The sequence below is a fragment of the Chinchilla lanigera genome, unplaced genomic scaffold, assembly GCF_000276665.1.
Source record: "Chinchilla lanigera isolate Chin_1 unplaced genomic scaffold, ChiLan1.0 scaffold00026, whole genome shotgun sequence".
NCBI lineage: Eukaryota > Metazoa > Chordata > Mammalia > Rodentia > Chinchillidae > Chinchilla > Chinchilla lanigera.
Window position 1 is genome coordinate 12,524,261 of NW_004955427.1, and position 12,911 is coordinate 12,537,171.

Here is a 12,911-nt window from a genome sequence, read left to right on the forward strand (position 1 = left end):
TTCAATTCTCAGTACTGCAGAACAAAAACAAAACAAAACAAAACAAAACAAAAAACCCCAAACAACAACAACCAGAGCCAGTCAGGAGAGTAGACTCTTCTGTGGTACACAGCGCTGAGAGGACCAGGGAGCCCTCCCTGCCGCAGAGCCCTTCCAGCACCACTTTGAACCAAACATGGTCGCTCTTTTTGCAGGTAGTGGTATGCAGCACTAGTTGGTTGATTCTGGATGGCAGATGTCGAGCAGGATATGAAAGGCACTGTGGTTAGTGTGCCATGCTCTACTGAGACCCAGGAGAAGTAAGCGAGGAGCTCTGAGCCCCATGTCTGCTTCAGCCAGAGCCCCACCCCTTACTTTTTTCTACTGGTGCTAAACAAAGGCAGATGAGTCACTTCACTGTAAAACGGAAAACTGAGTCTCAAATGGGGCCACACGTGGCCTTGGCTGTTGGAGGGAGGAAGGGGAGGTTCTGCTAGGCATGAGAAGTTCATATTCGTGTTCGGGGCAAGGTGGATGCCTTGGGGTGGAAGGCACACGGAGAAGTGAATACTCTGTCTCGGTGCGTGCCACAGACTCTCTGGGCCTGTTAGCCTTGTAGGAGACATTCTCATAGAGTTCTCCGATGACTGCCTCTTCAGCAGAATTCCCTGATGGGTTCCTCCCGAGGGCTGTGTGATTGATAAGGATGTAGCACACCTCGTCCATATAGGTCTTGTTGCCATTGTCCTGCTGATCAAAGGAGAACATCAGAACGTTGTTTCTGATGCCGGTGCACTGTCTTTACACTTTCGTCTCAACACAGGCCTGATGCTAGGAAAAGTCTGTCTCTTTCATGACCACTTCCTCTCCATCTCTTGTCCATCGTTTTTAAATTGCTGCCCCCCTCCAACCACCAGAACTTCTGGTCAAAGCACTCCTATTGCCCAAAGTATATACCTACTCAGGTGTGTCCTTTCTGCCCATGTTCCAGAGTGAGCCCTGACCACCCTGTATAATTCCCAAAGTCTCAGTGCTCTTGGGCAGCCCATTCTGATAAAAGAGAACAATGTAATGGCATCTTAATGTGAGTAGGTTATAATATTTAACCACTCATTACAGAGACTATTACTCAAGTCTCACTTATGATAGAATCTCAGGAGAATAAAAAGCAAAGACAGCCAAGGGGAAAAGCATGGATTTTGGAGCAAGACTTGGTTTTGGATCTTTGCCATCTGATAGCTGTCTAGCTTTGGGGAATATCCCTTAATCTCTTGGTTTTCTTATCTGTACATAAGGGGGAGCTAGTAGTACAGTATTGTGGGATTGTTACGATGGTTACACAAGAAGATGCCTATAAAGCACTCAGCACACTGTATATCACATACAAAGTGCTGACAAATACTAGCTCCTTCACAACCCTGGCATTTAAGGTCTTTCTTCTATGCTGGTGTCAGAAGGGGTCTTATTACCTTGTTGGGAGAAGATGTGGTTCCTTTATCTGCAGAAAGAAATACACTCAATGAATTTCAGGTCATGCGGAGCTTTGAGGGGCGTGAGGACTGGACTCTAAGCAACCAGAGAAGCAAGAAAGCTGTGGCAGCCCTTCCCAGGCTTTGCTCTGCGGAACATCTGTGGGGTGGGTGCACGCAGGAGTATCGAAACAAGAAACAGCCAGAGGTTGCGCAGGGGGATGGGCCAAGTGGAGGGGACGTATTTGGTGAAGCATCCGAGAGGAAAGCACACTCATTCCCTCTCTCCATCTCTCTCTCCTTACTGTACAAAGCACTGGTCCTGCCCTCTACAGGCTGGGATGGGAGGGGCTGTAAGAGACCATACTACGGAGAGCAGGATGCTGTTTTGACCGCAGCTGACAGAGGATGGTGGTAGACTGGACCCTAGCGCTCAAGGACAGTTTTACAGACAGGGAAGTTCTTGAGCTGACCCTCCCCATTCCTGTAGCTGCTGGCAGATACAAACACGGCCCGCCAATTTTCCCAAGGCCAAATTACTTTAAACTGGTTCTGGCTACTCAGCAAAGAGGCAAGTGAATGCTTGCTACCCACTCCTAAAGGGGCCAGCTTCATCAGCAAACAAGTATCTTCCACGGAAGGCTGCCGAGGAAGCAGCTATGTCCAGGTGGTTATGATATATTTACATGTCTCCCAGTTCTCGCATCTCCACTTAAGACTTCCCTCATTATAATTACATGAAAAGGGTGTGAGAGTTTTAGCATCATGCGTCTTATTTCTATTATGTTTTCTCTGATCAGAGAGTCTTAGGACCCACCATTGCTTGGCTTAGGACTAGAAGGGATATATATATATATATGTGTGTGTGTGTGTGTGTGTGTGTCTTACAGAGCTGACTCATAAAACTCAGTGTGTGAATCAATTACACCAGTGATGGCAAAATTTTTAGCACTTTTAATGATACAAACAGCCCACTGAGGCACAGCACCACTGGCTACATCCTCTTCTTTAAGGCAAGATCAAAACAGTTTTCTTCTTCAGAAATACAATGGCCTGCCTTGGGCTGAACTTTCTTATTATTGTTCTCTTACATGTGACACTTCTCACTACCTTATTTTCTTAGATTCTTCTCTTCCCTTAACTGGAGCACTCATGAGCCCCCACAGACCATAGCACCAGCCTCCTTGAAGTGGTATTCTGGTACCTTCTCTGGCTACGCCCTGATACACCTTGTCTGCCAGCAGCCAAAGGGGTGATCCTTTTAATTGCCAATCTGATCATAGCTGTCTTTTTGTAGAGCTTTTCAGTACCTTTGGTCAGTCTCAAGATAAAGATCTAAATCCATAACTGCCCCTCCCCTAGCCTCTTTGGTCCTGGCTGGCTTTCCTGATGTTCCTTGTGAGTCCGTTTTGATTACAACTTTTCTATTTATTCCTCTCGCTTAATTCCTTCCATCTGCAAACCACAGGCCCTAAGTGAAGAACATGGATTTCAAAAACGAGGCCCCTGCTTCAGTGAACTCACAACCTAGTGGGGAAAGCAGACCTACAGGTGGGCAAATTGTAGGCACATGTGTAGGTGTTATACTGGAACTATGATGAAACAGCAATGACTTACTTTCCTTTTGGGAATCTTGGCTTGTCTTAAATCTACGTATTCTTTTCCTGTTTAAAAAAAGAGAAAAGTGAATTTGGTTGTTACGATATTCAGAATCTCTCAAAGAAAATTACACTGACCTATGTAACAATCTTAAATCTCTAATTTTTAAAACTTGTGTGTCTTTCCCAATACCTCATTCAACATACAACGTTTAGAAGATAACAGAGAAGAAAAATGAAGACGAGGACAAGTGGGAAGCCTCCTACCTCCTCCCTTTTTAAATTCTAATGTAGAATCTATTGATATAGAAGGAGAACCATGGTGCTATTATAGGTGACCTTTTGGAGAATGTTTTATGATAATCTACCAGTTCTTTTTATACCATGAGAGTGCAAGAGCCAGAATTATTTTCAAGCCTCATGTATATTCTCTCAGACAAAAGCACACCTTCCATGAGAACACACAACGCAGAAGACCCCCTGGGTAAATGGAACGTAAGTACGGTGGAAATTCCTTATCATTTCAGGAGACAGGACAGATTTGCTATAAGGGGAACTGCCGTATGTTCTGGTTTGCTCCATCTGGTTGGAATCATTATCAGTCACTTAGCAGTCATTAGCTCCTCTTAGAGTCCCTTTTACTCTCAAAGTTATCTTAGCTTGGGCAATAAATTATATTACCAGCCTGACTATACGTTCTCAGTGCAAGGAACAGAAACGTGTTCTTCTGTATATGATGACCCCAGGATCTGCAGTGTGAAAAATTCTTTCTCCATATTACTACCCAGTTTCATTTTTACGTGAAGCTTACCCATTAGAGGAGAGTGTACAGCCCAGGGGACAACTGTTCCTGCTTCTTACCAACTTGAAGGATTGCTTCCCTGAGTGGCTGTCAGGTGATTTTATCTGGGCTTCGTGCCAGGCTTCCCCTGTGGCCACAGATGGCAGGGAATTCACAGGTAACTTACAGCAAATACCACATGGAAACCACACTTGGGGAAATAACTCCTAAGAGCAGCTTTCAACTTACCAGGGAAAGCAGAAACATCTTTCAACAATGTGGTGATCCCAGCATCTGAAATACCCAAGAAAGAGAATGCAAAGTACAGGACTGGCTTCTGAAGCTTTGTTAAGGGGGCTCCCTCCCCTTTGCCACCTCTTGGGGAAAATCTTTTGTTTCCCCAAGCAAGCATTCATTTTAGGTGACTTGGATGTGTTAGTTCCTCATCAGAGGGGAATAAAAATCTTTCTGCCATATTCTCAGCAAAGGGGAAAGGTTTTCTCATCTCTAATTCTAATGACTTACTTGGCTCCTTTGTGATGATCACACAAGAGGGATCCTCAGGAAATCAAGGCATAAGCATATTGACATTTTAGAGATCGTTTAGTTCAGGTATGGGATAGGCAGTGTTTTTGCCGGATGTCACTGAGATCTGACCTGGATCTTTTTCCTTTCTGTTATAGTTGTCTGCTCACTTGTCTCTATCCTAGAACGTGAACTTCACAAGGTTGGCAACACATTTATCTCGTTCATCATGGTACGTATCACCAGTATATACTACATGATAATACGTAACATGTTTTCAATAAATAATTGCCGAAATATGAATAAGGAAGATAATGAATGATGAAGCTATGAATGAGTAGCCCCAAAAAAGAACAGGAGGCCCTCTGATCTCTCACTTTGACTCCAGTGGTACAGCTATATATGGGGATTTTTTGTATTTCGTGATAGATGAGCTTAGGATCTCCCTGCAGTCAGACATGTAGGTTAAAGTCTAAGTATCATTCATGGAATGTTTCTAAATCTGAGGCATAGTCAACTACTTAGATGGATGAATGTTAAAGCCCTTTATAAAGTACTGCATATACCACTTACAATGTAAAATAATCTGGAAAATGCCATCTAAAAATGATGTCTTCCCAGTGAGCTTTGCCCTGGATTCCCTCAAAAGAGGTAGTGGGGGAGAGGCTTATGGCACTGTGGTCATGACTGCAGCCACCAGCTTGGCAGAGTGCCCTGAGTGCCTCCAGGGTCTCTGTCCCATCAGAGGCTTTGGGGCGCAAGGGTATAGTCAGAGCTCCTCCCCTTCCGCAGGCTGCCTGCAGTGTTCTTTAAGCCACTTGTCTTTCATCTCCTGCTGCTGCTGCGACAGACATCATAAGGCAACTCCCGAATCAAACCAATGCTAAGAAATCAGGTCCATGAGGGGATATGAGAGTGAGAGGAAAAGAAATGGTACATACTGAGTTACTGGATTCATATCTCTAAACTCCATGAGGTGGTTTCTGAACTGACAAAATGAGGATGTACATACTGCTTACTTCATAGACTTGTGACGATCAGCTAAAGTGAAATATGGCCAAGAGCTCTCTCTAAGCTATTTTCTTCACTCAGCTTTTCCACAATTTATTCTCAACTTTTAATACGAATGTTTTGGCTTGGGATGAGCTCAGAAAAATTCCATGAGGCAGACAAGAGAAGTCGCTGACCTCAGCTCACATACCAGCAACGCCAATCTTAGTCTTCCCTTGCTACTGGGGCTAGAAGTCTCTCCCTTGTTGTGATGCCCTTGGTTCTTGCGATGTATTTCATCATCTGGACCATACTTTTCAACATCTGCCAATGATAAAACCCCAAAATATGATTCTTAGTTTACACTGAGGAAATGCAGCCTACTGCCTGATTGCTGGATCTTTTGCCCCTAACAGGTCTTTGGGTTTTTTTTTTAGGGTGGGGTACTGGGAATCGAACTCATGACCTCACACTTGCCATGCAGGCACTGTGCTGCTGGGCTATATCCCTGGCCCCCCTAACGTGTCTTTGGCTCAGTGACTGCTTTTTGGTTCCATGTTTTCAAAACCTTGGTGGGGTTGAGCATGCGTGCCTCGCTCTTCTTTGCTTGGCATTTTGGAGCCTCAGATTCCGAGGTATCTGTTGAGTGTCCTGCTGCCACCTAAAGTTCAACATGTGAGAAGGAGGTTTGGGATTCCTCTCCGGGATCCCTACTTCTTTTTATATTTTTCCAATTTTCCTCATTGTTACTTTCTGTGTGAATCTTAAGCGGCCTTAGCTTTTCCCTTGTTGCTCTTACTTTTGCTAATACTCACTCCTAGCACGCACACCACGGTCTATTTTAGATCCGACCTTCTCTTTACATTGCTGGAGGAGCAGCCCACTGATTTTCTCTGGAAACAGGCATACCCATCTGATACTAAATCACTTGTTCCCAAGTGTCCAGGAATCCTCATCACAGCCCTAAGGATGCCAGTGTCACAAAAAGAGAGGCCCAGTCTCCTCGGCTGTCATTGTCTATTTTGGTACAGTCCAAGGGTTGTACACACACGATGGGGAAGGATACACAAGGAAAGCTGCACAAACAATCACCATCTTTCACAGACCATACAGAGGCTGAGAACATGGCACAAAGTGAGAGCAAAAGAATTACATAAAGAGAATAAGTTAGCTTATTGCTTGAGGTGGATTTCTGCATAATTATCTTTCCATTTGCTGAAGGTTGAGGAGTATGAAGAAAAAAGAAACTAACAATTAAACACTGCTTATTATGAGCTAGTCATTTTATGGGTTACATTGCTTTTAATCTCAGAATAAATCTATAAGGTTGATATTATCGTCCTAGTATTTATGAGCAAAGAAACGGAATCCAAAGCATTAGGCAACTTATCTGAAGATCCACAACCGGTGAGGGGAGAGAGTAGGTTTTATTTGGGTGGATTCCTTGCTCTGAAATCTGACCTCTTCTCTTGAAGGAATAGGTGCTGTGCTCACCTATGGGAGCAGTTTTCCTGGCTTTCCTAACAGACTTTGCCTAGAGAGACACGGTGGGGACAATGCTGATTGACTGACAACTGGGTCAAAGGCATGAAGGGGAAAGTCATGTTCCAGTCAATATAAGATTTTTGAATAGATTGAGCAACATACTCTAAATTAGCAAGAGGATGCTGGTCCAACTGATCAACTATTTGGAAAAAAAAATCTGACACCAGATATTGATTTTTTTTGAGACAGAGTCTCGCTATGCAGCTCAGGCTGGCCTTGAGCTCACTTTGTAGCCCAAGGTAGTCTTGAACTCTCAGCGATCCTCCTGCATCAGCCTCCTGAGTGCTGGGATTACAAGTGTGCGCCACCACGCCAGGCCAAATATTGAATGTATAGGGCTAAATGTATAAGAATAAAATCTCACAAAATATATTAGTGTAAATTTGTCGTATCTGGAGAACGGGCAAGGATTTTAAGCATAAATATAACACAGAAACTTAAATGCCTTCTAGATTTGGTTCAATTATCTTTAAAATGTAAGAAATGTAAAATCATAAAAGTTCAGATGGCATAAAACATACAAACTAAAAAAATAATTTTTTTGCAATTTTTATGAGAAGAGACTAATTTCTTCAAAGTACCAATAGACAAAATGAACCAAAATCCAAAACAAAAATGGAGAAGAGGCATTACTGACTCTTCACAGATGAAAAAGTACAAATAGCTGACTATAGATAATGAATCTAAGATCAGAAGTGCACTGTGATTACCATTTTATCTCATTTTCAGGTTTTGTACCTTCCAATTACATTTACAATGAAAACACATTAGTTTCATAATACTTCACCTCCACAAGAAAGTTCTGAAAAGCAAAATTCTGTATGTGGTGTCAATCAATACTTTCTCATTCACATCATATCTACATTTTTTTCTCTCTCTCCTGAGAACAGTTATTTCCTTATATTCCCAACCATTCATCTAATATTTATTAAGTGCCTGCTATATCACAGAAATAATCCCCATAGCCAGGAATTCAAAAAAGAATGAAAAACAATAAGAAATCAGCTGGGTGTGGTGGTGCATGCCCATAATCTCAGCACTTGGGAGGCTGAGGCAGGAGGATCACTGAGAGTTTCAAAGCCAGCCTGGGCTACAAAATGAGATTAAGGCCAGCCTAAACTGCATAGTGAGACCCTGTCACAAAAAGGCCAAAAAAAAAAAAAAGGCAAAAAGAAAAAAAGATAATCCGTACATTTGGAGTTCTTACATCATGACTTAAAAATAATGATTTGTAATCTTGCAGAAGAATTCTAAGGTAGAAAAAAGATTGACAAACTTCCACAAGGATCTAGGGAGAAGTCTCAGACAATGACTCTCGGGAAGGGCCTTTTCTGAAAGTGATATTTTGGGTCACCTTCTTTTTCTGTTCCATTTTCCAGTACCGTGATCTGCGACCTGGAACACCAAACATAATCTTGTAAAGATTCCCAGGCCAGCTCTCTCAACCTGGACCACCTCCCTTTATACCTTAAGGATTCCTTTATTTTGGTAGTACTAATCTTCACAATAGTGGCTTTGATGTTAATGAGTCTCATGGTTCTAAAACATAGAAAACAAGACTCTCTAGTTACTGAACCCTCCTGTGTAGTAGGCATTGTGCTAGCGCCATACATGCTTGAACACTCCCAAGTAGGCACGGTATTATTCCATTTAAAATGAAGAGACTGAACTCTAGAAAAGCTAAGATAAGTTCTCTACCAGCACAGATGAACTCTGCTCACCGCCCGTAGGTGCTGAGGAGTGACACCAAGCAAAGCCCCGTGGCGGCAGGAAACTTGCTTTTCATTTTCAACTTAAAATAGACACTAAAGGGCTGGGTGTCTTTGAGATCTTTCTGGAGCCTTAAGGGCTTGGCAGAATCTTCCCTTGCCAGGCCCTCAGAAAGTTGTTCTGTTTCTTGGGTGGTCGCCTATTATAGGCTCCTCGCTTGATGAAGGTCCATCAAGGTGCTTGCTGTGATTCTGGGCAGGAAGGGAAAATTTATAAGTTTAAAAAGGTGTCTGGCAGGTAGCAAGCACTGAATTCTTAGGCAGTTCCCTTGACTCTCAGGAGCAGCCTTCTTTTTCTCTCTCATTGCCCTATTCCCTCTCCTCTGCTCTCTGGCAGGCAGTGTGAACTCACCTGTTTTCCCTCTGGAGGAAGTTCCCCATGCTGAACTCCTGTGGGCACCTTCTCTCAGCCCTGGTCCCTTTACTGCTTCCCCCTCGCAGGCCTTGCACTCTGACGGGACAGCTCCTGAGCTGAGGGGCTGCTGGCTCTGGCCACTTGCACAGAGAACAGAAAGGGGGAGGTGCGAGCAGAGGGGAGGGAGAGGCTGGGAGGAGTTAAAGGCGCACGTGTGCAGAAGGTCCTTAAATGTCACAGCCTTCAGGCTCAGACCATTAGCCACAAGCAGAAGCTGCTGGTCAATGAGTTCTGTAAGCCTTTGAGGGAAACTGAAGTCTGCAATTGTAGCTGGGCTGGCTGTGGGGTTTTTTCTCTTAAGATACTTACATTTATTGAATTATTTTGTCTTAGAAAAGCCACAAAGGGGAACTTTATTTAAAAGCAAAAAGATGAAAGCAAAGAGTTAATCCCCAGGCTACTAAAAAGTGCTTTCTACAAAGGACTCTCAGAACTCACCCATGAGAAACTATACACATAATGATAAATTAGGCACAATATTCAAATGGACTTTTCACCAAAGACACTGCAGGGATGCTAAGTGTATGGAAAGATGCTCTACGCCATAGTCATCAGGGAATGTAGGTCAAACCCACACTGCAATCCTCCTTTACACATTTATTAGAATGTTTACTGTTGAAAACCAAAATAAAACTGATAATACCAAGTGCTGGCAAGGAATGGGTTATAACTGGAAACCCCATGCACTGCTATTGCCAATGTAAAATGATACAGTCTTTAGGACACCAATAGGTCAGTTTCACACCAAGTTAAAGATAGAAACCCTATACAATCTAGCAATCCCACTTTTAGTGGTTTATCCAAGTGAAACTTATGCCCTCTAAGAACCTGTATAAAATATTTTATATCTGCCCCCAAAACTGGTCTTCAGCTGGCTGAACAAATTGTGCTGTATCCATACAACAGAATATTGCTCAGCAATAAAAAAGATGGACTACTAATATATGCAACGCCTTGGATGAATCTTGAATGCATTATGCTAAGTGAGAGAATTAGAATTAAAACTGACTTTTTGTGGTAGCAAAACCACTGGAACGGAAAACACATCAGTGTAAGAGCAAAGGGCATGGGAGGGATTGACTTTCAAAGAGAAGGAAGGAAATTTTGTTGTTTATCTTAATCATAGTGCTGGTCACAAGCTTCCATGTATTCCTCATAATCTTTGCAACTGTGCACTGTAAAGGAAGAAGGAAATTGGTTTAGGGTCAGGAATCTTGGATTTTCGTCATTGTGTATGTACTCTGTACTGTGAGTTTAGTGGTAAACCAAACAGATGCAGGAGAGATCCTTATAGAGATCCTTAGCTTCATTTCTTCCTCTTTTTTTTTTTTTTGGTAGCAGAATTTGAACTCAGGACCTCCTGTTTGCCAGGCAGGTGCTGTGCTGCTGAGCTATATCCCGGCCCCATAGAACTCCTTAAAATGAAATAAAACACAGTGCTGGTTGACTTGGAATAAGAGTTATGCCTAAAACAGCCAGAAGCAAGATAGAAAGAAATGAGTATACTAGGAGTGCAATGCTAGACCTGTCTCACACGTCCAGTCCCTGTGGCTGTTCTCCAGACTTCAGTCTGGTCCTGCAAGTGATTTCCAGAAGCGCTTTTAAAAACAGATGGAGAGGTGAGCAATCCCGGCCTAGGAGAAAAAAATATTCTGCAATGAGGCCGGCCTGTGAGCAAAAGCAAGGCAAAGCCAATTCAGATGGACTTTTGATGCACAAAGTGAAATTGTTTCTATTTGTAATGTTTTAAGTCTAGTAAGAGCAAATACAAATCAAAAATTCTTTGTTGAAAAGAAAATATCTCTCCTTTTTTTCTTAGCGCATTTACTTTAGGAAACTTGCTTTTTTCTCTCCCTTTTTTAAAAATGCATGTAAAATGTTTTAAAGGTAAAACATGCAGCCTAGTAATGTTTCCTCTAGCGCTATTTTCCTGGAAATATAATCAGCAAAGAAGTGTCCCTGGGAGAACAGGTGCTTCAGTTGGCACCTGGATCCAAATTGCAAATCTAGCTTCTATAAAAATAAGTGAGAATGCCTGGGCGTGCTGGTGCACACCTGTAATCCCAGCACCCAGGGAGGCTGAGGCAAGAGGATCGCTGTGAGTTCAACACCAGCCTGGGCTCCATAGTGAGCTCAAGGCCAGCCCGCACTGTACAGTAAGACTTTGTCTCAAAACAAAAGGAGATAAATAGTTCCCAGTAGTTGGAAGGGTATCCCCAAATGGATTGTCAAGGGGATTCTTTGTCTAGGAACTTTTAGACTAAAGAATGACCAGGGCTCAGACCTCTCCCAGTCAACCTACAGGATTACAACAAGCTTACTTAAACTAGAGACGGGCCTGTGAGGAGCCGAGAATGCAGCAAGTGTATGTCTGCAGGTAGCCTCTATCTATCTAAGTGGCTTATTAAAAAAACAAAGGGAAATGAAAAATATATTTTCTAGATGGCAGCAGCAGTTGTCACAGTGGCCGTCTATCACCTTGCTAGTCATCTTCCTGTTACTTAACTGTCCACCTAGCTTTGGTTAACTGTTGACCTCAGGCTCCTGCTTACCTGGCCCAGACCTGGTTGTCCTGACTCTATCTCGGGCCTAGTACCTCTCTAGCTGGCTGCTATTTCCTACCTAACTTGCCTGTCTGTACTACTTGCTTCATTAAATTTTCATTAATCCCTTAGGTCATCAGGCAAGCTGTCTGGGTGGCAGATTTTCTAAATTATAAATATCTGAAATGTAGAAAAACCCTCTTCTCAGCAGATTAGAGCAGACAGTGAAGAGAGAAAATTGTTAACAAAACATTAAATACTAGAGGTGTCTACTGCATAGAGACATAAGGAATCTAAGTGTACCCTATTCTATTTCTGCTATTAGTCTCTTCTAAAACCATTTCCTTTCCTAGGTGGGGTAAGTACAATAAATATTAATGAGTGTCTTCTTTGTATAGAAAATTTGGGATAACAACCAATTGTCTGCCATTTTGTGTGTGAAGAAAACGATTGCCTTTGTGTGTGTGTGTGTGTGTGTGTGTGTGTGTGTGTGAGTATGTGTGTGTAAGGAGAGAAAGAGAAAGAAAGAGAAAGAGAGAGGTAGAGAAGTCTCAGTACCCACTGTATCACGTAGAGACCAGCAGCAGGGGCTCCAAACTTCTCGCCCTGTTGAGGTGAGATGAGAGAGACAAGAGCGTTCAACCAGTGAGTAGCTCAGTGACTGAGTTCTCACTTGGGATATGTGGGAATGAAGATACTTCAGATCCTTGGGTGGGTCGGCTTGAGCAGACAGCTTGAGCGCTGCCTCTGGAGTGGTTAAACCAGTTCCACTATTGTCCACAGGCTTCTTTGCACCCAGAGTCAACACAGTAAGAGTGAGAGTTGGAAGGCAACCAACCCACTGTGACTGAAGGTAAGGTTAGGTATCGTTTCCTAACGCGAACTTCAGTTTTACTCCAACCACTAGATGGAGAAGTTGAGCTGTGGAAATGTTAGCTCGGGCTCATCAAATTTCTTGGCTTTGCTAGGTAGTAGAAAGAGCAGGGTAGTTATGACAGTCATTTATTACTGTGACGCTAACTTTGAGCTAAATAAATACACTGTACAAATGAAAGCCCAGCAACACGTGCCCACACACAGGAGCTCCAATAACAAACCTTTAAGTCGCAGGTCGTCTGTTCTCGTTAGTGTTTACTCCAGTGTCTAATACAGATGAAAAAATAAGTGAATTGAGAAATAAAAACCTGGACATCTGTAAGCAGATGGTGGAAAAATTAAAGGAAGCTGGGATTGAGATATTAAATTTATTTTCCTACTTTTTGGCATTACTGTAGAAAATTAATGACCAATGTAATGA

At 42.8% G+C, this 12,911-nt stretch overlaps 1 protein-coding gene across 1 annotated transcript; it reads right to left on the minus strand.

Moving 5' to 3' along the window:
• Positions 1-9,513, minus strand: Gcsam (germinal center-associated, signaling and motility). The gene is made up of 7 exons (XM_013515053.1): positions 9,510-9,513; positions 9,009-9,350; positions 4,077-4,121; positions 3,858-3,975; positions 3,066-3,112; positions 1,449-1,477; positions 1-726 (listed from the first exon to the last, which is right to left on the minus strand). The coding sequence occupies exons 1-7, from the start codon at positions 9,511-9,513 to the stop codon at positions 394-396; spliced, it is 918 nt and encodes a 305-aa protein (XP_013370507.1). The 3' UTR covers positions 1-393.
• Positions 9,514-12,911: the final 3,398 nt, after the last annotated feature.